Below are 23,407 nucleotides of genomic sequence, written 5' to 3' on the forward strand. Positions count from 1 at the left end.
TGAGAAGTCGGCCCAAAAGGCATTCGATATTTTACGGATGACCCGACGCACCTTCTCCCGTCTTACTCACATGGACTTCCAAATACTCTATGGGGCCTACGTCAGACCACTCCTGGAGTACGCCAACCAATTTGTCCGCCCATGATGCACGAGCTACCTCACCCTCACTGAGCTTGTCCAGCGAGCCGCCACGAGAATTGATGCCAGGCTCAAATCCGTGGACTACGAAACACCTCGCGATGCTTGATCTCTTTCCCCTGGTGTACCGTCGCCTCCGAGGGGACCTAATTCTTACTTATGCCTTGTTTGAACAAAGCTTGGCAAACAGGTTTTTCACCGTTGACCCAACAAACACACGGCGGGGATATAGCGAGAAAATTTTCGACCTCAGAGCACACAGATTCATTAGAGAAAATTTTTATCATTTTAGTAGCTGCGCGGAATGACCTTCCTCCGACGGTTGTCCAGGCTCCTTCTAGAACCCAGTTTAAAGCACTATTAGACATTTATTTATGTAAATCCTCGTGCTGGCAAGCAAACTGCTCCGCGCTGAGAACATAAAGAGCAGTGCTACACCCTTTTTCACTTGTGCCTTTCAGGTGAACGACAGCCACTGACTGACAAGAACAAAAGCGACCCGAGAAACTTGAGCAAAAGCCTCTATCCTGTGTATCAATCTGTGAATCCGTGACTTTCTCAGCACTTTTGCCTAACCCCAGCCTTTGTGCCCATCTCCTGCTGCGGGCTGTTCCGCAAACGCCGTGGTATCCATTCCGCCAATCCTTGAACCAGCGGCAATAAGCCAGCAAATTGTTCTTCCGCTCAACAGCTACAGGAGCCTGGATATTATTAGGATCTTATGTCATGTGCATTCTGACCTGAACTATCCTATTTGTTTTAGTCTCTCAATCGCGAGCGCTTTAATTTGTCGGCGTTTACGGGTTCCGTATGTGATTTCGTGTATGCAGTTTGCTGTTATGTTTGGCGCAAGATGTAGAGGTATGTTGCGAGATGATTGGGATGTTCCGCTAAGCATTGCTAGTAAACGGCTTAGTTGAGTTCTTTTGAACATTTTGTTTGGGCAGGAAGGAATGTCACCGGAATGTGTTCCAAATAAGTCGCTCTAAATCACAGCTACCGCTTACTGAGTCTACTACTGGTCGCATACATCACATATGATCTTTATATCAAGGGTGTTTAAATACACGGACGATTCCAATTTCACGCTACACCCAACATCTATAATTGTTAATGGATTTTTCATGCCTTCAACAGGCCGCAAGTTGCGTATGTCATCCGTGTTCAGGTCAAAAGATAGGTTTCTCAAGTCATAATCCGTTCTTCACTATCATCATCGACCGTTACTGTCTTCTCACCAGTTATTTTGCAATGCGTTGTTGATACCAAACAAGGGTAACAATTTCTTCAGCTATGGCCTTGATTTCTATAAATGTAAGCGGTAGAAACCGATATTACGTACCCCCTACCTACGAAGACTGCAGGCTAATATTCACCAGATGGGCTACAGAGAGTTTATAAATTTTGGGTGGCCAACACTCGGCACATCCCAACGAAACTTCATCGGTAGTATCATATTAGTTTGTATAAAGTGATACCTTGATTATTCGAAGTGGGCATACACTTAACACAATATGGTATAACGACGCAGGAGTCCAACACAGTCACTTCCCGATATGCGACTTCACATCATTTAGGTCCACTCCAGATGTTAGAATTGGATTATTAGCCTAATAGAAGATTTGAAGTAACTCCAACGACTTGGCACTCGTTCCAGCCTGGTGATACATCTCAACGCATACTACGGCCATCTACAAGGACTTGGTGCGGAATTACTATATCAGCACTTTTGTATCAAATAGTAGTATCAATAGTAGTGGGACTATGCGCACCCCGGAAATTTTTACCCGAAAACAGTTTCTGTTATGGAGATTCTTGAACTCAAACGCGCCGAAACATATTTTTGATGTTTCGTTTCTTTGATTTCTTGCTGATTACTGTTACTTCATCTCCACAATACACTATTCTCTCACAATATATCGTGAAAGTATGGCATCCATAGGCTGACTCAACGAGTCGCCAAAGTCACAGAGCTGTGGGACGACGGAACTTTTCTCTTCTATGAATTTACTCGTCAAATCATCGTACATAAAATCAGACAAAAACCATGTCGAATTGGAGGCTTATATTCAAACAAATGTCAAAAAGTAATCAAAGTTTAACCATTTGCAAAAATGGAGGCCTCTTGGAAACATGAATCAGATGAGCATAAAATAGATTCATATCGTTTTTTGTCATGTCTAGACGCGATGATAGAGTTTCAGCCAAAATTAAGGGTCAAGCTTCTTCCAAAATTTACCGATGAAACTTATGCTTGGCGCCTGATATTATGACACCATCTTCAAGCACCAAGTGATGAGCCTGGCCAACTTCACCTCACTTTAAGATTGTGGTAGGCTTTTAGTACTACAGTGGCTGGATTTTTCAATGAATTTTGACTTTGCCCCACAGATAAAGTCACCTTTCACACCACACAGTTGTACTGACTAGTTTTTCTTGTCCTTTAGTATATGACACAAGCAACCATGCTAATACGCACCTGCGACTTGGCATTCCTTGGAACGATGATAAAATATGTAGTTTTGGACACCGTATTGTGGTCCTAACTATGTTCGCCTTCTAAACGTGAATGCATCCGTCATCACTGGGTGGTATGGATTGATGGAATGCAAAGCCAGAGTATATATTATGCAGAAGCAAAACCCAAAAACCTAACAACATATAACGTGCGTGTCTCTGTTGCGTGATTACGAAGCCATGAAGCGAAAGAACAATTGTGGCTAGCGCGCTACACTGGCGTCGTATTCCACACGGTTCGCATCGAGTCATGTATGAATCTCAGACGAGGCAGCAAAGTGGAACATAGATTGCAAACCACCAATCGCACATTACCGACATTATGGGAGGCTTGCAATGCTCCCCTGGTATGGTGATTGCCCGTCGGTGTCCCATCTGCTATTAATGCTACTTTCAGCCAAGGTATTACAATGAATAATGACATAATCATTTATTGGGCATTTGCACCTGTTGAAAGAAGTTACGCCACACTAAAATGTGACAACAACCTTAAAGCACTGTTCGTTCCGTCGGATTTCTGTCGTGGCTCAAAGCTGGATGTCATTTGTCAACATCATATTCCGGATCTAGGGATGCCCTTTGGCTGTACACTTGGGTTCACGGAACATGAGACGACAGCGCTAAAGTACATGCGCATTTTATTGAAAATCCAGCTGGCTACAAAGGCAAGAACTAACTTATGCCTTATCTTTGTAGCGGAAATGACGGCAACCTATGCGTTTATCTACTTTGATGTTAATGAATGAATATTGGTGCAGTAGTACTTTTATAGTCGCGGTATTATTGACAAAAACGTTGCGGATGAGTTTAGTCTAATTCAGTTTGTCTAACAAGCCATTCATCAAAGTGCAATAGTCCCAGCTTCCGCAGCTTTATTTAGCAAAGACAAGGAGAGCGGGGTATCAGAGCCATGTATTTGAGGCCATCGTTTAGTAAATTCACTGGAGTCAAATGATTCCACTTGCCAGGTCTGCCACGGAGCAGGAATTACATGACATAAGACCATCACTCAGTGAGTGACACGACCATATCTGTAAGGACCACTGACCATTGATTTGTTTCGCCTTAGGGTCCTCGTTAAGTTGAGTAGAAAATGCTTGTGTGGTTTGCTACAAAGCCATAGAATGGCAGCCTCTGAGCCCTGACAATCGGAGGTATACAAGACAAGTGATCCTCTGGAATACGAGATGCATGAAAAAAAACTGTGTAATATGTGGATTGTGATCTATCGACTGACTTCCCGTAAACTACCTTAACTACCTCGGCATTGCCAATCTGATGTTTCAAGCAGACCCGGCGCAATGGTCCCGTATGTAGCGACCATGTCTCTGATTCACAAATTAAGATAGATCGGATCGAAGTAAAGTGAACTTCACCAGTGACAGTCAGGTTGATGTCAGGATGGCGCCGTAAATTCCGGAAGTTGGTAAACGTTATCCTGGCCTTCCCAAATCAGCAATCGATTACTTTTTTCACCAGTTCGACAAAAGTTCTGTGGCAGCCAAAAAACAAATATATCTACCACATTTGTCAGTTTTCTTTCAAGCATGAGGTGTTGGTTTGGTCGCATCTAGTTCCTCAGTAACAGCCCACAGGCGTGTATAGTGTGCCGTAGAATTATTTAATGTGATACGAGAAGAATAACATCTTCGGCCTACTCAATGCCTATAAGAAAACGCTCCGAAAGTATCACGATTTTTGGAGGAGTTAAAGGCAGATGAAGAAGAACCAAGCATTGTGTTGATTTTAAAGATAGTGAGGAAGGGAGACACAGAAACACTCTACCTTCACAACTGAATGTTATGGAATCGAGGAAGAATTTGTTGTAGACAAGTTTACAGCAGAAGGCATGTAGGGCTTTTACAAGGGTAGAGGATTCAAACGGAACAGCATTCAGCAACACAGTTTCTGTTAATCAACGGTGTCACAAGATTGAGAAAAATTGCCGGCCGTCGGAAAAAGTGACAGTTTCATTACTCGTCAAAATATGAAGATATAATGAATGCAAACCTGGCTAGGGAGAGACCCGATTTGCTTCTGGTATGTCTCCTAATGATTGGTCAAACTGAATGAGGTGATAACGGCGCATCATTGGTCTTATGCTCACAGTTTAATCGCAAAACCTTGTGGCATGCATAAGAAGCTAAATTGAATTTACAGCCCGCCTTTTTATAAACGAGACTGTACATTCTCTTAGAACATTCTGAGGCTGACTGACAAAACGTGAGTCCATCTCATTCGGTCTTTAGGCATGCTTGTCACGTCGAATACAAAAAACCTGCAGACATGTTCAGTGTCACATAGACGGAATAAAAGGTCACTTTTTGAAGCCAGTGGTATAGTTGTCTACATGTAGACCAACAACCTAGAGAAAAAACGTACCCGTTGTATTCATGATTTGCCAGGAAATGCATAATTATGGCTTGGGCCAGCAAATTTTATTTGCTATTCTATTGTGTTATCAGTCAAGCTTTCACAAATCTGCCTTGTGGTTATATGGTTTTGAATCGCAATTTGCATTACCTTGGTTATTTGCTAACGTATATATCACCTGATTCGTTACTAGTTGCTATTGCTTTCAGCGAGATTTTTGGAACACAAAACATATAATCTAACGAACGGTACCTGAAAACGTGATTCGAAACCACTTTTTCTCATTGCGCATAATTTCTCCATGCATCGACCGAATATGAAGAAAACAGGGAAAACGCAAACGAAAAGGTCATCATTATCATGTCGCTAACATTGGCATGTGGATCTGGAAGGTATAATCTGTGGTAAAATGACGTATAGAACTGAAAACTGCCTGAGTGAGGTGAAAAGGTTTTATTGGAGGGTTCAAGTCGCCTTATATGATCTTTGATAAAATTAGGAGTACGGATACTTACACGTAAAAGTGTTCTCGATTTCTACGCAGGGATCTTGCAAGAGGCTATTCACAGTCAATCGTGTACCAATTAAAAGAAAGTCAGAAAGGTTATGAACCTGATTTTGAAAGGCATCTACAAACCATAACCAACAAATTCGGGTCTGCCTTTAGCCTTTCCAGGGATGCGGAGACGCCGAAGAGGCGGTTATTAACACCCAAGTATATTCTTGCGCCCACTTATGTTCAAAGTATATCCTTGTAGTTTTTCCAATCTTAAGGAAGTAGGTCTGCTGCATTCCTATGCAATGATTTTCTGGATCCCTTTGAGAAAGCCAACTGTCTTTGAGTGGTGCCAGAGAAAGGAAACGCACCGGGTAGAACGTCTACGGAGAGTTTTTACCCTGGGCGGCTGGTTACTATCACATTACTATCGTTACTATCGTCGTATCTGCTTTTGCAGTTGAAAGCATTCTTGAGTATGCATTAACAAGCAATTTCAGCCTACCACTGTTGGGGTAGCAAATATCCACAATATACTGGCATTATGACCAAAAGGCAGCTTAGTTGCTCATTTGAAACGCCGATCTATTTGGTTTTCAACTCTTAATGAGGGCGATTTGCTCGCCAGAGTAAAGATCAGCAATAACTCTTTTTTTGACATTTTTCTATCCCTGGGACTTGAAGTTCCCGGTTGATCTGGCGAAGCACATACCGGTCTGTTGAATCTGGACGTTAGGGACAACTATTTTAATCTGCGTCTTCCAGCGAGTTTTAGGGTAATAGATGATCCATAACGCAGTGTCTGGAGGTCCCGGGCTCTCCAAATACTTTGCTTCTTTATGCCTCTATGTCGAAGTGTCGGTCTTCAACTGACTAGAAGATCTTAGGCAGTGAGTAAAAGGGTAAAATGCCCAAAAGTCTTGTTGTATATATTTCAACTTCATGATGGTGTATTTCTTTCGGTTCTACCGTTTCTGGAGGACTGTTAGCATCAAAAGTTGTCTTTTTCCGTAAGTCTACTTCCATTTTGAGGAAATTCACCTGTTCGGCCTTTAAAATTTCCATTAAAATTTCCGCATATTCCCGGATGCTGGTGAAAATTACCTAAAATAAAACGTCCGTTGTAGAAAGAATTTCAGAGAAATAGAACAGAGCTGGACATAGGGGATTTAAATGGATTATTGAATGCACCAAAATAACACTGACAGGACTAAAAACTTGGTGTTTGTGACAAAAATGTTTCTTGTTGGCACTAGCGTGTACGACTTTCAGTCTCTGAAAAAATGTAAAACGGATGCCAAATGCGACAAATTAACTGGCTGTATTGGCTACTAGCACCAGTTTGGTGAAAATCTATCTGACATAGCTAAAAATAATCTTATTGGTATAATTTTCTGCTCCACAGCATTCCTCTTCTTTCCCGGATGCAAATTCGTCTTCCTAATCTTTGCCATTGCTTTCATCGTCACATGGTCCGTGATCAAGATCTTAGAAATTCAAAATCCCGGTCAAACGGAACTGCTAAAGCTTATACAAGTGCCTTATCGCAGAAGATTTGGATCCCACAAATCCAAAGTTCCGTTGGAACCTGGTCGATTTCCCTTCGTTTTTTCTGAAGCCGCCGAAGTAAGCCTCACAAGATCTTCGTCGAATCGTGATTTTTCTCAGGTTAGTAAACTGTACCGCGCAGCTGTCTATAGAATAAATGTATCTCCCATTGCCAACGATGCTTTGGATTTTAGGTATATTACGTTCTTGTATCTTAATCAAAGTCTGCAGGTATAAATTTACTTTCTCCTCTGAAATTTACTATTTCCTCTGAAAAACCTTATTTGGAATGGGTTATCATTTTGGACAACTATATGTAAGTTCACTAAATGCAAATATTCTGACTTAGTCTGAAACTTTGTGAACTGGTCAGGCTAAATGACCATCTCTCTGGGTTCGTAATGTCAAATTCGCTGTACCGTCTGTCCTCTCGGGGCACTTGATAAACAAGAAGTCATGGGTTCAGAAACCTAATTAGATACTGCTTGAGAATTGTGATTAGGATTTCCGCATCGCGTCTTTAGAAGTATGGACTTCAGAAAGTTTCTTTTTGAAAGGACACCATCACCGTTCTCAGTATCATTATATATTGAAACTGACTAACCGCAAATTTCTGGGTTGCCATTCTCACAACTTGGAACATATTGTATTTTTATGCCAACGAACCATTTAGCCAGGTGAACTAATTCCCATACTGGGGATGGGTGATGGCGCTATGTATGGTCTTGCATCCAACCGTTACGACACTTACTTACTTCTACGGGATTTAGTCCACATCCTCTATAGGTAGGGACAGACGGAGCCAAATACGCAGCATCAACCGTGTTGCTTTCATGTAATTCCTCCAGTGGCCACAAAAATTCCGTACCTTTTTGTCTTCCAGTCAAAGCAGTACAAAAAATCTATTGATTGGTACCCTAGTAAGGAGGCAGTGCTAATAGACAATGAGTTTGCCCATACCTTCGTTTCATCATGTTTTGATGGAGTCTTGTATCTCTGTGTTTCGGAACTTTGCTTTGCTTATTTGCGACTGACTGTACATTTTTCCGTCTATAGTTTCAGATTTTTTGAAATTTTTCCTCAGATCATGCTCGTTAGAAAACCCTTACTGCAGGTAATTTCAAGTTCAGCATTATCCTAATCACAGTGCGACTGTCCTTTAACACCGCTGCAGCTAACCGGCCCCTGCGAGTAGCATGACAGTTTTGCTCCGAAAGAGCAACAAAACCGAACGATTCAGTTCACTTTCATTTTTTATTGACGATCGGTTCCCCTTTGTTGGTTAATCAATATCAAGTGTTACCGAATGGATAGTGGCCGAAATGGACATATTAGGTCTGAAGTTTGTAGCGTCCATGAACGCACAACGGATGGCAGGTGTTAAGTCTTCCGATTGTTGATTTGCTGAAGCAATGCTGTTGTCAACGACTAAATCACTGCGTCCCAATCCTAACTTTCAGAGCCAGTGCTGAAGTCCGGGGACACAGTGCCGTATGCCGTGTATACCGTAACTTTGTTCTGCAGTGCTATCCGTCATCCCATCCGTGCACTCTGGCGTGATGAGCCAGTGACGGGCTTCAGAATTGAACCGATTGTCAATCTAAAAACGCAGCTCTATGAAATGAGCCCGTGAGTAGATGCAAAAGATATATGGAAATGCGAAAATTAGTTACTGCTAATCTAACTGCCATCAGCGAAGCAAGCACTGATAACTGTTACTTTCTAGTTATAATTTACATACCTTTTGTCACAAAGCTGGATTGTCCTTGTATAAAGGAGGTTTTTACAGAGGAACTTCACGTTTATTTTCACGGTAAAAAGTCGTTTTTATATCACTGATAATGCTTTTATGAAGAGGTATTATCCACATGAGGACACCACATAGCGGAAAAGCCTATACTCTTACGTCCTTAATAAAACGAAAGCTGTAGCAACATTTGCCCCTTGTCGTTCCGAAGTCCTTACCAAGGAACTACGCTCAAAAACTTGTTTACTCGGGATAGCTAGTTTACTCAAAATAATGGTTGTCTCGTTCAGCCCATTGGTTTTTCGGTTACTTATTGGTAATATGTGTGCTTTGGGTTCCTTTTATTCCCAGCTACCCTGACCATGTTGAGAATTGTAACTCGTCTCTTTGCAGATTCTGCCACTCAGATAGCCGACTCAGTGAATCGTACAAGTAGTGGCCCAAAAGACGTCCATGGTGAGCGAGTAAACACAGAAGCACAGCCAAGCTAAAGGCTGACCTGAGATAAGATACAAATAGTCACATGCGTCCTTGCAGGAAGAAATGGGTTTTGCAACGTAACCCACGAAGTAATCCAGACATCCACAAGACATAAAGGAAACTACTCACAAGGTTGCTGAAAACTCTTCAAAGTCCCTAGAACATCTTACCTCCGGACGAATTACTTTATTATCCTACCGATCTAAGTCGAGAAAATCCACCAGTAAGGGGCACTGGGAGACGGACTTCGTGACCTGACCCTTAATTTTACATGCGCACAAAAAGGGCCTCTTTTGGTCAAATAACTGTTTCAGTTACCAAAAAACAGGAAAACTCAGAAGGCAATACGGTTTGTGTGCACACTAAGGGCTTCCTACTTCTGGTTTCACAGCGGTAGGTTTTGTGACCTTGTGAGGAATAAACATGATCAAGGGAGTTGCCTCCAGGATATCCCCTTCCCAAATATAAACCCAAAAATCGTTGGAATAAGATGTAATGTCGAAAAGCATGAGAAAATGTAAATGGACCAAGATACCGTATCATTAAAGCAACTAGAGAGTGACGGTAATGCTGTCAAAAATACATCGTTAAAGTTCATGAACCTCACTGATTTTACATTTCTTGTTTACCTTCAATTTCTATTGAAAAATGGACTCAATTTACCTTCAATCCACAGGGAGTCTGCCACATCCGCACCCACTATCTCCTCCAGGAGTGCCAAACAAGTGGAAAAAGTTACAGTCACAAAAACGAACCCGTCCCACTGAGTGTATGGTCCTCAACAGGTTCAAAACGATTGGAGAACCGGACACTTTGACTAGCATGTGTAACATCTACCCTACAAATTGAAGACTCGTCGGTGTAAAAGATGCGAAACGGCACTTTATCACATTTGATCGGCCATTACGCTAACTCCAACATACCAGTCAATTTTTATTCCACTGCTCCGAATTTCGTCCAAATCCTTCTGTATATATTTCCAAATACCCCCTATTTTTCGAATACTACTCAGTGGCTCAGTCCTACGAGAATTTGTAGGCCACCTTCGACACATTTGGCGCCTACAGTGATGATCTTTTTATCCATATAGATTTTTGAGGCTGCAAATGCCCTAACGTTGAAAGAGAACACGTACAAGTATACAAATGACCGCTTATATTTTAATTTTGCATTTTCATGAATATTTTTTACATGACAATATGGCAGGAATCGGCCTTTTGAACAAAAGTTGGTCGTGAGCACAAATTCTCCTCCGCAAACGGTATCCTCATTATTGAAACGACTGTTTTGTGGGGCAGTATTTCAGTTGTTAGTTTCCTGACCTATGGATTGATAATTATAAGATTCTTCATCAAGACTACTACCTTATTTCTAAAAGTGGTAAGTCCACTAACAACCTGTAATATCCACTTCGAATTTGTGTAAAGGACAACATGTTTGGGTAACAGTTCCCAAGCACCGCGCACCTCAGGGCCATTGCAAAAAGTACTACACAACCCACAAACTCTAACAACATATCAACCAGTCGCACCGACAGCCTCCAGCCATTTCGTAATCTCATTCATACCGCTCGGATAGGTCAAAAGCTGGCCAATTCTCTGGTTCCGTCACTCTGAAATGGGCAGAGAAAACAGCACCATTTTCGACAAACGATGGTTTGGCATGCTCAAAACATGGCATAACCAACGCAGCTTCTGGTGTTGGGCATATTTTCCGATTGTAGTCTCTATTTCACAACCGAAAATTCGCTTTCTCGTTTCCTCATGACGGATTCGCTGACATCAACCTGCATAAGCCACGGTTCTAAGACAACGGCTGTCGAAGACCTGAAGACGTTTCAGGTCAAGTCTGACAGCCGCACAACAAAACAGCTCGCACTGTAGGATTGATACACAGGTCCATTTAGATTCAGGGATATACCACCTTGATGTAATAGGTGTCTCAAATTAGCAAACACAACCCGAGCGCTTCGGATTCGTTCACTGACTTCATCTGCCACACTGACGACCTCGTTCCAGTAAAACTCACACCTGATGATGGAGCAGAAGACAATACCGGTAAATTCGTCTAAGATACGGATCTGTCAATCTGTCAGTTACCAGGTGATTTGTCCGCACCTTGCGCGGCCCTGTAAAACGAAGGGAGAAACGACTGCGGATCAGCGCACCGTCGGAATCCACAAATGTGTTCCAAAACGGGCGGCAGTCAGCTTTTGATCAGCGTTATCTGTAACTGACGACAGTGTGATCAATTTGAGTTAGTAACCGGTACGATGTTGGAGAACACAATGTGTCCAGACGACCTCGGCTACTTCGGAAGTCATTACTGCATGAAAACGGCCTGCGGTCAGCACGCTGCTGAATCAGTCGTTCACCACTGCCTCTGCGTACTTAGTATAATCCATTTCGACCATGTAATCCAGTCTTCGACTAGCTAAGCCTGCTCATTTATGCATTCAGCTATCCTGGAACTACCCCAATTTCCGGGTTTTTGGCTCGCCGCAACATGGCCTTCAAGGCGTCATAATACTTGTGTTTGATGGTGTCTAAGTCATAACTGGTTGGGGCGTAATCACACATTAGAAACAGGCACCGATCAACTTTCCGCTTGTGCGATTTCCTCACACACGTTGCCGGACGAACCACATAAAGGCCACTATCACCGGGTCTCCAGTCTAGCTGGGATCCTTTAGCCCGGTGACTTAGGACGATACCGACCCCTGCACATCCTGCCGCAGCGAGCTGTTGACCGCCAGAGCTGTGCAGTCGGAACCGAGTGGGAAGTGATGCAGTGGTTAGCTCAACCACTGTGCTTGTATCTTGAATTCTTTTTCTTCTAATGTACAGAACACATCAATGTCAAGCAATTCCACCGTGAAGGCAAGAGAAGTTTGTTGTTCTGCAAGCTTCCGAGTGCGGGCAATAAAAGCAGTCAGGTAGACTGATTTTAAGATAACTGAGACTGTCATCTTCGGAGGACACACAGATGTTGCTTGCAAAACCGATGCAGGGCTACCAGTCCCCATTGCTGGGCCTAAAAGAAGAGTTGTCAATGGGGTGGAGATAGGAAGAAGGGTGGCGTCAGCAGTAGTCTGTTTTCGCTTATCCGCACTTCTGTATGCAACGAATGAGGCGACCCGGTTGATGACACCACACGACAGCCTACGTGGTCCGATTTTATTTTTATATGTGCAATTCATGTTTTTGTACGTGAGCTAGGATACAGCCAGGGAGCCCAGTCCTAGATGGGAGGACAATTAGGGTCCTCAACCAAAGCCTTTGGCTGAAAAGCCCAACCGCAGGCAGCGATATTTGGCTGGTGTCTCCGTGAGGACTGTGTTCGTCAGATCTCTAAGCACCAATCAACCTTGTATTAGAGACCCTTCGAGTGGCACATATACTCTTAGTAAATCTCAATGAGCCGCGGAGATACATAAGGTCAAGTCTCTTCATGACGGATACACTGTACTGTCTCTCTTCTAGAGAGACCATCATCAGTCATTTTGAGAAAGCCACAGAACGCTTGAAATTCAAACGGTTGAAAGGGAAACATTTTGCCTTGTCGTTAACTATATTTATCTTGAGTGGACGGAGAAGCTGAGTTGTATTCTATTCTCAGGAACATTGACAATGTATTGTGAGATCAAGCGATTCACGCTGAGGTGGATATCGAGCAAGGCGTTAGTCCTGGGAAGGTCTGTTCACCCGAGATCATGTTCTGTATCACAAATGTGCGTGACTGTTTCACGTGCCAAAGAGGGTACCAAAGAGTCATACTTTTTTTGTGGAACTCATTGAGTTGTCAACCAACAGGCATGTCCCAGCACAAATCAGTGATACAAAACAGGGTAGCCCAGGTGCATTACCTAGCTGTTGGTTTGTCCAATAAGGTTAAGAGTTGCACTTTAAACATCCTATCACTTGTTACAGGGACAATCGGTGCACTCACAATACCTAGAGCCGAGGCCATATCTTGAGTACTAAACATACCGCTCCAAACAAGCATTGTAACCTTGCAAATATAGTCCCTTTGAACTTATTTCTGCCGCTTCTTAGTCTACTATGTTGTTTTTAAAGCAGTCTTAATCATCCAGTTATCATGATCAGGATTTGCTGCTGGTGTTTATGGCAGTGACTCGGAAGACCTCAGTTTTATTGGTTATCATCGTAGTTTCGTTACCTTTGATGTACTCTGCTTATCCATATAGGAGAGATGAGGATTTGGGGGGATATTCAGTGAAGACTCTTGGGACTTGGACCATTCTAACGTCCTTCTTATTGTGAAAGCCACACGAGTGGCTCACTCAATACACTCGCAGAAATCGGCTATTGTTCTGCGTGGCAGATGCGCACGCACTCCACTTGGTAAGAAAGTTACTCCGTGAGCGGAAGTCTTAGGTTCGAGACCTTCTCGTCCGGCCTGGTGTTTTGTGTTTGGATCAACATTCGATACCTCCGTTAATAACGCCTTGGCTGACGTAGTCTATGCGTACTCGAAATGTTGCTCATGTGTATCCACCAGAGCTTCTTGCTAGCACATTAGTTGGGTTAGAGGAACACTGGCTGAGACAGTAACAAACCCTCGCTTATCTGTTTGGTCAAATCACTGTAAGCTATTGATAGCAATAAAATGCATTCTAGTTTCGAATTACACTAGGCTGTCACATTAACTCATCATTCATGGCTTTCTGCTCCTAAACTAATTTTTACTACAACCCTGATCGTCACTTCAGTTCATGTAGTCGCCATTCTCCTCTTGACATATGTCAGAAGGAGGGAAACAGCCAGTGAACGGATATGTTGAAAACTTGCCCCTGCGGTTTTCACGGTGCTGTCTTGAACGAATTGGAAAGTGGCAATCAGTGCTGTAGCGAGAATACACAAAATGCTGAAACCAATTCCGGTAGTAACGGAGAACGGACTGAACCCAGCAGACTGAATAACACAAACAGTTTTGAGGAAACCAAAGATTGTCAAAATAATACCTGATAATTCACTAGTAGGCCAAAGCAAGTTGCTACGTTAAGCGGAATCTAGCCTGGATGAATGAGAGACAAGTCACCGGCTGTTCTTGAATATCTCAGGTTCCATTCAACACAGAATCAATACGTCTGGGAAGTATATTACTTAAAACAAAGCATCGCGTTTTTTCATTAGATGAAAAGTTCAGTTTCCGTGCTTCTGTTCCAAACGTTAGCAAACCTATGCGCCTTATCAGCGAACAAATGTGGAGTTGCGTAATCTCACATCCTAATTAACAGCAGTTGTTTATTTGGTGCACTAACTATACCAGCTTCCAAATAGCTTCGTAAAATTTTAGGATATTGGCCTTTATGATGGTAAGTAAACGATTGGTTGCTAAACCCTTACACACTTTTAGTTTCAGTAACATGAGGACTAAAATATATGGAGTGGAAAATCTCCAAATTGCATAAAGAGACTGGACAAGGATCTTATGGGCAATTTTGCCGTGGGCTCATGATTAGGCATCCATGACTACAAGATCAGTTTTCCAATCATTTCAATTTGTCCATGAGTTCTTACCTGTATGGCTGCCGCAGACGAGGGCGTTCGTGTTGTGGGGTCGCAGGACCATCACCTCTGCGTTACATGCACACTCAGCATAGGGCAAGCAAGTTTCAAGAAGCGCTAAAAAATCGTTAACCTTATTCAACCTGAAAGTCTGAAGCTGACAAAAGCCTGCGTTTCTGCCCAGCCGTTAAGTTTGTTGAACACACCAACAGAAGGGCCTACGAGCTCTTCAGGGTTAGTTAGATAATTTATCTGTTTCGTGAGATTTGATTTCACAACTTCAACAGTTACTCCGCCTTATGACAACTGCTTTCACATGAACATAGACGTCGCATTCATGGTCGCCAACCCCAGCCGATCTGATGACTTAATCTAGGGTGATGAGTCACGCACCTATACACATTTGAAAAGTAATCTACATCAAATGAACTTAGAGACGTAATGGGGATCAGGCAGTGAGGTACACAAAATTTAGTTATTTTTCCTTCAGTCAGAAACCCGAGGGTAGGCGAAGAAAGCTAAGCCTATTAGAACATTATCAACCGATGGAGGACCAATGCCCACATACCACGGCTCGAGCTGAATGCATCTGGTGAATGACAGGCCAAGAAGTTGACAACTAAATAAACTGCTTGAAAACATCCCACCCGGTGGTCTAGATGCCGATTTTATTTACACTAGCTTTTCAGCAGCATTTTTGACCGAACTACTGACAGGGAGTGTCCTGGGCCTTGTTTTGGGGACTAGCCGCAACACATTTTGTGCATGCTCCGCTGCAGCAGCTTCCTCCATTCTTTGAGTTTACCGGTCCGACCAACTTCCTTATCCACACAACGTATGGCGGCTGCTAACTTCAAAATTGCCATCTTCTACAATGACCGCTTTCAGAGCAGCTCATTGTAGGTGTTGATACGTTTCCTTCTGATATGGTTAATGAAGAGTTTCGACTGCTGACGTGCTGAGAACTGTGACATGCGGAAGGGTGGTTGTCACATGGGGCGGGAGTGAAAGGTCAGACAGAATAATAAACAAGGGTAAGAGGATCTAGTAGATTACTCTCCATTATTGGACCCCGCTTTATCCAGTGAATAAAATGCCCCTACTGATGTCACTATCTGGCATGAAGATAGTCCTTGGTTATACATGTACTAGAGTACTACAAAAGCCCCTCAACCTAGGGTCCTTAACCAAAGCCTTTGACAAAAAGTTATGTGGCAGTGGTTGTCATAAGACCACCACAGTAATTTAAATTTAATGGGGCAGGTAGTCACACTTGTTCCAACCTAAATCTGGGTGATCAGGAAGGTGTGTTTGTCACACATCTATCCGGTGACCTAACTGGTAAGAGAGGCTATTTGGATAACGGACGAGTCTGTCAGTACAGATCACTGTGTTGCTATGATACAGCTACCTTCGCATCACGATAAGGTTGGGTTTTTGGACGGAGGTGTTTGTGAAGTAATGGTAACACGCACATTTCCCGTGTTGGCTGTCGCGAGTTCAGATCACTGCAGGACTGAGGCTATCCATTGCCGATAAAATCTATTGAGAGGAAAGCTCTAATGGAGTGAATTAACCGGAATAGTTGCGACAGGACAAGAAAAGAACTGGTCAAAAGAGAGTGGTATAAATTCTGCATTTCCCACAACCATCTACATCTCTTCCTACTTTAACAAGTTGGAATCACTGAATTTTCATGGAAAATCAAAGCATGAAAAAAGAACCTTAATATGGCGAAATACGCTCATTTGTAAACCAAGTTGGTTTTTCGAGAGACTCACCTGGAACCCAGCTGAATCCCTCATTTGGGACGTTTCCAGGCAACTGAATGTGCCGTACCAGGTTGCCTCATGTTTCAGTCACTACGATACTCGAGATATCGCGATACATTTATATTCGTACTGCACTACTCGTAAGGTTGCTGAAAATTCGTGGGCAGTCCACGACCGGTTTCGTCCTTCTCAGGGGGAAATATTCATGTACCGCGATATCTCGAATATCTCAGCAACTGAAAAAGGAGGCGTCCCGGTGCAGCACATTCAGTCGCCTGGAAATACCTCAAACCAGAGATTCAGCTGGGTTCCAGACGAGTCTCTCGAAAAACCAAACTAGTTGGTAAATGAGTGTTTTTCGCTAATTTCGTGCAATACGTTTTCAAGTAGAACATAAGGTGAACGGGAACTCGGGGTCTGCGCCTACCTGATGAGCCCAAAGAAGGGCGAAACGGTCGTGAGCTACCGACGAATTTTCAACAACCTTATGAGTAGTGGATTACGAGCCTTGTTATAATTTTATCTCCATGAGACGATTCAAAGAAGGCAACGAAGTAAGGTGGCTACTTCTATCAAGGTCCTTCCTAATCTCAAAATCTCAGACGGACGATCTACCCTGAAACTGATCTCCCAGTTTATGATATCTTTATTAGAAAACGTGTTATGCGCACGTAACAGGTTGTTTCTGTGTCGTTCTATTTTCCCTCGAGAATCTCCTGTTTTAGCTTAGACATATGATAATGTCTCCCCTAAAACGAATGTTTTACTTGTCTGGCATGCATTTTCCATGACGACGGACCTATGGATTGGGCGTGGCTTAGTAATCATTAAAATTAGTTTAAATTAAGAAACTTGGGCGTTACTAGTCTTCTGTCTGTCAATAGGAGACGCTAGAGGTATACAGCGGATAAACGCCCAGAGAATTAAATCCCTCTTGCAGATCTATGCCACATGCATGGTAGAATATCTCACTAAAGACTGAGTTCAGTTCAGAGTGGAAATGTTGTCGACTTGTCGAAAGATGTGTAGCTCGGGTGTGTTTACTGTCGGTTGATCAGATGATAGTTGATCTGTTCGCCGAGCTTGGAAATTTGTTTGCAAACCTTTCGTCCTCAGTCGAGGAGATATCGTCAGTGCGTGGTTGAGTGGGAAATGTGTTGGATGCAGAATATTATGCGATGTTCTCTGAATACTCTAATTTGTCCATTAGTTCAGTTTTAACGTCATATCTCGCCTCCCATCATGAGGATCAGTATGAGCCAATCACCAACGAGTGGTAGCTATGAATATATATGTCCACTGCTTACGTAAACTGCCACTTACTAATGAATTTGGAGCTACTGCAAAACAGGTACTGCTGACGACTTCAGGACAAAGGCGGGATTACAGAACTGGATTTGAGTTCACGGTTGTGGGACCCGGGTAAACATCCTCTATGGAAGCCTACATTTTAGCTGTTACTTGTAGGATACAGTTGATAGGTCTTAAACGGACCAGTATCTAATTCTGACGTTTTGAACCTAGTAAATAGAGTAAACCTGGAGATTTGAACTCTCACAACATGCTATCAAAGCTTTGATTCCGGGCAAATGGCGGAACTCAGATATGTCCAAAGTGAGGGTAGCGTATTTGGTACAAACACAGTGGATTCAATAAACCAGAAGTCAGGTTAACCACAATGCTTTAATTCTCTCGGAGGGTACCCATCAAACATAGGGTACCCTATTTACAAAGTGCTCACTAAAAAAACAAAAACGAGCAATCCCATATCATCAAGGTAGAGATTGATTTCATTCTGCGTATAAATGGATGCAATAGTTTGTTTGATTTTCAGAAGGGTTTACTTAACAATTGGTGGTTTGAGCGCTGAAAAACCCATAACTTTTGACATACAGGCTTTATCAGGCTAAGTGAATAGGTCATCTAGTTGATCGAGTTTGAGACGAATGGAGGATCAATCCAAATGATCTCCTTCAGTTAGCATACTAGGTCAGTGGTGAGTGTCAGCTGAAAGGTCGTGCCGACCAATGTGGTTGTCTATGGCTGTTGGATTGGGGCAATTTCAAATTACCTTGATCTTCCGGTTCAAACGAATATTATTCGTTGTGTCACTGGTGAATTTTTTTTAATTTAGACTTCTGTCGGATTAGACCATGAACTTCACTTCCTATTTACTTCTGTTGATGATTCTGTCGATAACCGGACGCGACCGCGTGTCACTTGAAATTGCCTAAAACCGCCCTTCACAAATTCGCCAGTCCCACGCATTCTGATCTATGAAAAACAGTCTTTGCCCAAAAGGTTTGGCGTTTTACAAATCCATTTTGTGCTCCGTACCTAGTGCACGTCCCGTTCAGTTTTGCTTGACATTCACCTGTGTTTGTCGGTGGTGTACTCAGTTTTAATTTGTGCTCACCGATTCTAGTGTGATGTTCTCTAACATTCCTGACATTGGAAAGCTTAGTGCAGTCGCTGCATTTGATTTTGCAGAATCTCTGGTTTTATTCTGCAGGAGACGAGCCTTTGGTTGGACCAGTGCAGAGCACAGAGTGCTTCCCTTCTGGAACACCACTCCTATGTCAGCAGTGGTAAGAATCCTTCTGATGACTTCGGATGCCTCTGTTCTACATGGAACAGCACTCTTAGTCCATTCACAATGGTATTTAGCCAAATGCATTAATAAACACCATTCTAAACTGATGCCCAACCAGACCTTCTGGATATTGACCTCCTTGAATTCTGTTCGTTACTTCACTCTGGACCGCTACCCAGTCAGTTTTTTCTCTACAAAGGGTGCTTACTCGGCTGAACATTGATGAGACCATACTAGCGAAGACTGACTTAGAATGGGTGGGCGAGTCATACCAGATCAGTTGGCTTCTAGAACAGTGCTATACGACCTAAGAAGGATATTTTTCTCAAAGTTGACTCCATCTGATGACAAATTTGATGTGGGGATTCAGGTCATTCAGGTAGTTCTGAAGTCCTGGTTTAATCACGAGAGTCGTCTAAATAATATCAATAGGTACGGGAATATGGTGAACGTTTCCTGTTTAAAAATTGTTGCATAAAGATAGTTGCCCAAACAGGATATACTGAAATCTCACTGCAAGATCTCGTTGTTGAGCAAAAAGCAAAGAGCCAGAAACCAAGTAGGTCAGATTCAGGTATGCCTGTATGGTTTAACTATTCCACTTACGTTAAGCTCTGTCAAGAGATTCGTGTTGACATCGAAACACACAAGAATGTCGCCCGGCTCCACGGGGAAACCTGTGACTTTGCTGGTAAAGTCACATGAACTGTCAGTATGAGTACTCGATTTTCCGGCAACCGGTTTTAGGATGCTTGCCAATAACCGTCAAGCTCATGGAGCGGAGAAACTATGCGTACTGTAAATCTCACGTTGACATCTACTTCATGGATTTTAGGTAGGCAGTAAAGCAAAGTAAAGCGCTTTCAGGGTACAATCCATGCAACTTAACCCTCCATAGACGGTTCATTACGAACCACAGTCACCTACCAACTCCAAGTTTACTCTGATCCGGTAAAAACGTGATACTGCCACTATCGATCTGCCGGTAAGGACCATCAGCTAGGTGTCGCCTGACATTCTGTAGATCACTACTCTTGTTCATAACAACAGTAGCCTATTCTTTATCCGCCTTTGTAATCACTATGCTGCCCACCTGCTTTAGGCTATTTAACTCTTTCAGGTCTGCTGGCGTAATACTTGAAGCTTCTGCGATTCTCTACAAAACCCTACTGAAACAATCACTTTCCAACTGGTTCCAAACTCATTCTAGTAGCTTGGCTTGACCAACATATGTTTGTACATGCGTGACAGGGAAATAATGACTTTCATACAAGTGGTTAATGTCAGCTATGGATGGAGAAAAACCATAAAACTTATGGATAATTCAAACCATTACGTTTTTGCCAGAACATTTATCCTAATGTTATTCGGTGTTATCGGTGAAATTCGGGGCAAAAAAGTTTCTTTTACGATGCCATATGACTGCTATCGTACAGCAGACCTGAAAAAACGGGGTGTGAGCAAGAAAAGATGTACAGCAGAATGGAGCATTATGGTGCTTTTATCAACTGGAACGTTGAGGGCAGTAAAGCGCGAAAAGGAACATAGCAACCCACACGTTTATTTCGGTAACCTCGAGTGCACTAGCCCTAATTTACGATTCACCTCACACAAATGATATCAAGTTGTAACGCCTTAGACTGTCAGAATGTACATTAAAGACGGGCCTTTCAGATACGTATTTGTTTTCACTCGTTACCACAAAATACGGGACAGGATAGCTTCTCAAATAGATCTCTGGAAGCGAGGGTAGACCCCGAATTATCCACAGCATGGCTTCTGGAAAACGGTTTCGGACCGAACGGTTTTGGAGCGGGCAACGAGCTTTAACTTCGTGGTGACCGCTCATACGAGTAATCCAGATATTCAATAACAATAGGTCATCTTAACGAAACTGTCAATACTGATCGAGAGTTTATACCAGGAATAGCCATGGTAATGTCGATCCATAGGGTATATGCCCCTTAAATAGAAAATCAGTACTTTAAATTTTGGAGTTCTTTCTTGGTCCAGCTGTTAGCCACGATTCTGAGTGGTTGCAAAGAGACTAGATATCATCGACTCGTGGTCTTATGTGTACATCTATCCCCCAACGAGTTATACTTTGGGGTCCCACTTTGATATCCAAAGATTTCCCCATAACATTTGGTTGGCACTGACAGAGCAACTTCATCCCTAAAATACCTGTACTAAGACAGTAGTATGCTGGGCACACCCGTCATCTTGCGGTCGGGATTTTGAGCTAAAAGCTCTGGTTCATGATTATTCTGGTCCTCCAATGTAGGTGTGGGTGCCCTATCCACATACAAAAAACGCTGCAGTTGCAGATCGCCACCCAATGTCATTATCCAGGTCGGCTAAATTGTCGTATATAACAGTTTAAGCGGAGGCGAACATCTACTGAAGCATCCCTTGTTACACTTCTACATGATCCTTCCTCCTCTGCCTCACCTTAATGTTAGTATGATCTCTGAAGCTCTCGGCACTAAAAGTGATCGCTATCTTCTTCTTGCTTCACGCTTAGCTGAAGCATCTAAACGTCCTCCATTAGTTAGGATCATAGAAAAAACGGAACAAGTGACTTTTTCTTGTAACATGGATTCTCTCTGAAGTAATGCATGCTCTTTGTCAGATAGAAGTACCCAGAACGCAATAATTTAACTGTACAGACTGTTCTCTTGACCTATTCTCGCTTCCGGTTCCGCACCTCCATTGAGTCGGAGGTCGCTGCAGCTGGATATGCCGGAGGGTGGGTGGGTATTGTATTGAGTCGGAGAGTGGATGCGTTGATGCTCGACTGAATGTCCGTTGGTGGTTACCTCTACGAATTTCATTTAGCGAATTCTCTGGAAGACTATGGAGAAAGAGAGGTTTGTTGCTATCTGCTTAGTGTATCGGCTTATTGCCCGATGGAGTACAGCTATGAATCTATACAACAAAGCCTCTTTGATTTCCTAGGTGCAATTTACAACAGAACAGAGATGCAGGCGTCGTTGTGAATGACGTGAACGCCCAGATGGGTAGGCTTAACAGTGCTGAGGCCTGGTTCGACGATCGTCTTCGGATAGACATGAGGACAACGGAGAGCGCCCACTGCCAGTGTGTACAGATGGCAGCGGGTTCATTTGAGTACCGACTTATAGGACAGTGGAAGTCATTTGGTGACGTCATACCCACAATTGGCGAGGGTTGATCACTACCTAGAGCTCCTGCTGGAATACCTGTGTGGACTCTGATCATGCACTTGTCCGTTACTGTTTCACTTTTTCAAGTCCAGACCAGAAACGCGTACCTCACCTAGAAATTGAAAAGCTAGCGGACTCATAAGCCATGCAAATCTATCATAAACGGCTCATCCAACACCTGCCTGCTGGTCCCTTGTCGGATCTTTAAGGTCATTAGTGATCTTTACCCAAGACCTGAATTTTTGACTTCAGTAAAACACGACAAACCTCACCTAAGCACGTGGTCGCTGAGAGAGAAATCACTTTCTGGAGGACCGGTAACAGATTTCTTCTGGCTGCAAACACAATACGAACCGTTGCATCACAAGACGCCAGATAAAATAAGGAGGAGGATGGGCAGATTCCAAAGACATTACTGTGTTTCATTCGTTTGATACGTCAATGAGACCATCAAGGATAACAATCGATTGCAGATACCCAGCAAAGGGAAGTGTTTGAACGCTGAGCAAAATGCTTGAAAAAAAATCCACTTGGCCGTCTTCTCCCTGCCATCCGGACTGTCGGTCTGAAAAAGAGACAGAAACTATGAATGTGGAGATTCTGTCAGCCTTAAAGATGTCCGACTGTACACCTCCATTCAAGCGTTATCGTGGTCCTGGTCCTAACGAAGAATTCGCCGCAGCTGGATTCCTCAGCCGGTACTTGCCTAGCCTATTTGCGTTTATCTGAAGCGAAAAAACCATGCAAGGCAACTGGAGAGAGTAAGTACCAGTGAGGTATCTCTGTGGACTTTATTTTATTTCGTCATCATAGAGCAAAGTGCAAAACACTGACCTTTGAGCGCCAAACGAGATTTCAAATGGGGTAGAGACTTCGTCGACCACATCTTTCATTCATGTTATGAGACCTTCCGGGAGAGCCTGGCGAACAGCAAAGAACCTTTAGATCGATTTTAGGTTAAATCAACCAGAATAATACGCAACAGCTGTTTAAAATCCCATATTATGTGAAGATCAGTGATTTGCGG

At 43.0% G+C, this 23,407-nt stretch overlaps 1 protein-coding gene across 1 annotated transcript; it reads left to right on the forward strand.

The window, feature by feature from the left end:
* Positions 1-297: 297 nt before the first annotated feature.
* T265_00744 (hypothetical protein) lies at positions 298-11,066 on the forward strand (the record flags this gene model as incomplete). The annotated part of the gene is made up of 6 exons (XM_009164593.1): positions 298-328; positions 431-514; positions 600-679; positions 720-999; positions 6,930-7,192; positions 10,878-11,066. The coding sequence occupies 6 exons, from the start codon at positions 298-300 to the stop codon at positions 11,064-11,066; spliced, it is 927 nt and encodes a 308-aa protein (XP_009162857.1).
* Positions 11,067-23,407: the final 12,341 nt, after the last annotated feature.

This window comes from Opisthorchis viverrini (genome assembly GCF_000715545.1).
Source record: "Opisthorchis viverrini unplaced genomic scaffold opera_v5_7, whole genome shotgun sequence".
NCBI classification, from domain to species: Eukaryota; Metazoa; Platyhelminthes; class Trematoda; order Opisthorchiida; family Opisthorchiidae; genus Opisthorchis; species Opisthorchis viverrini.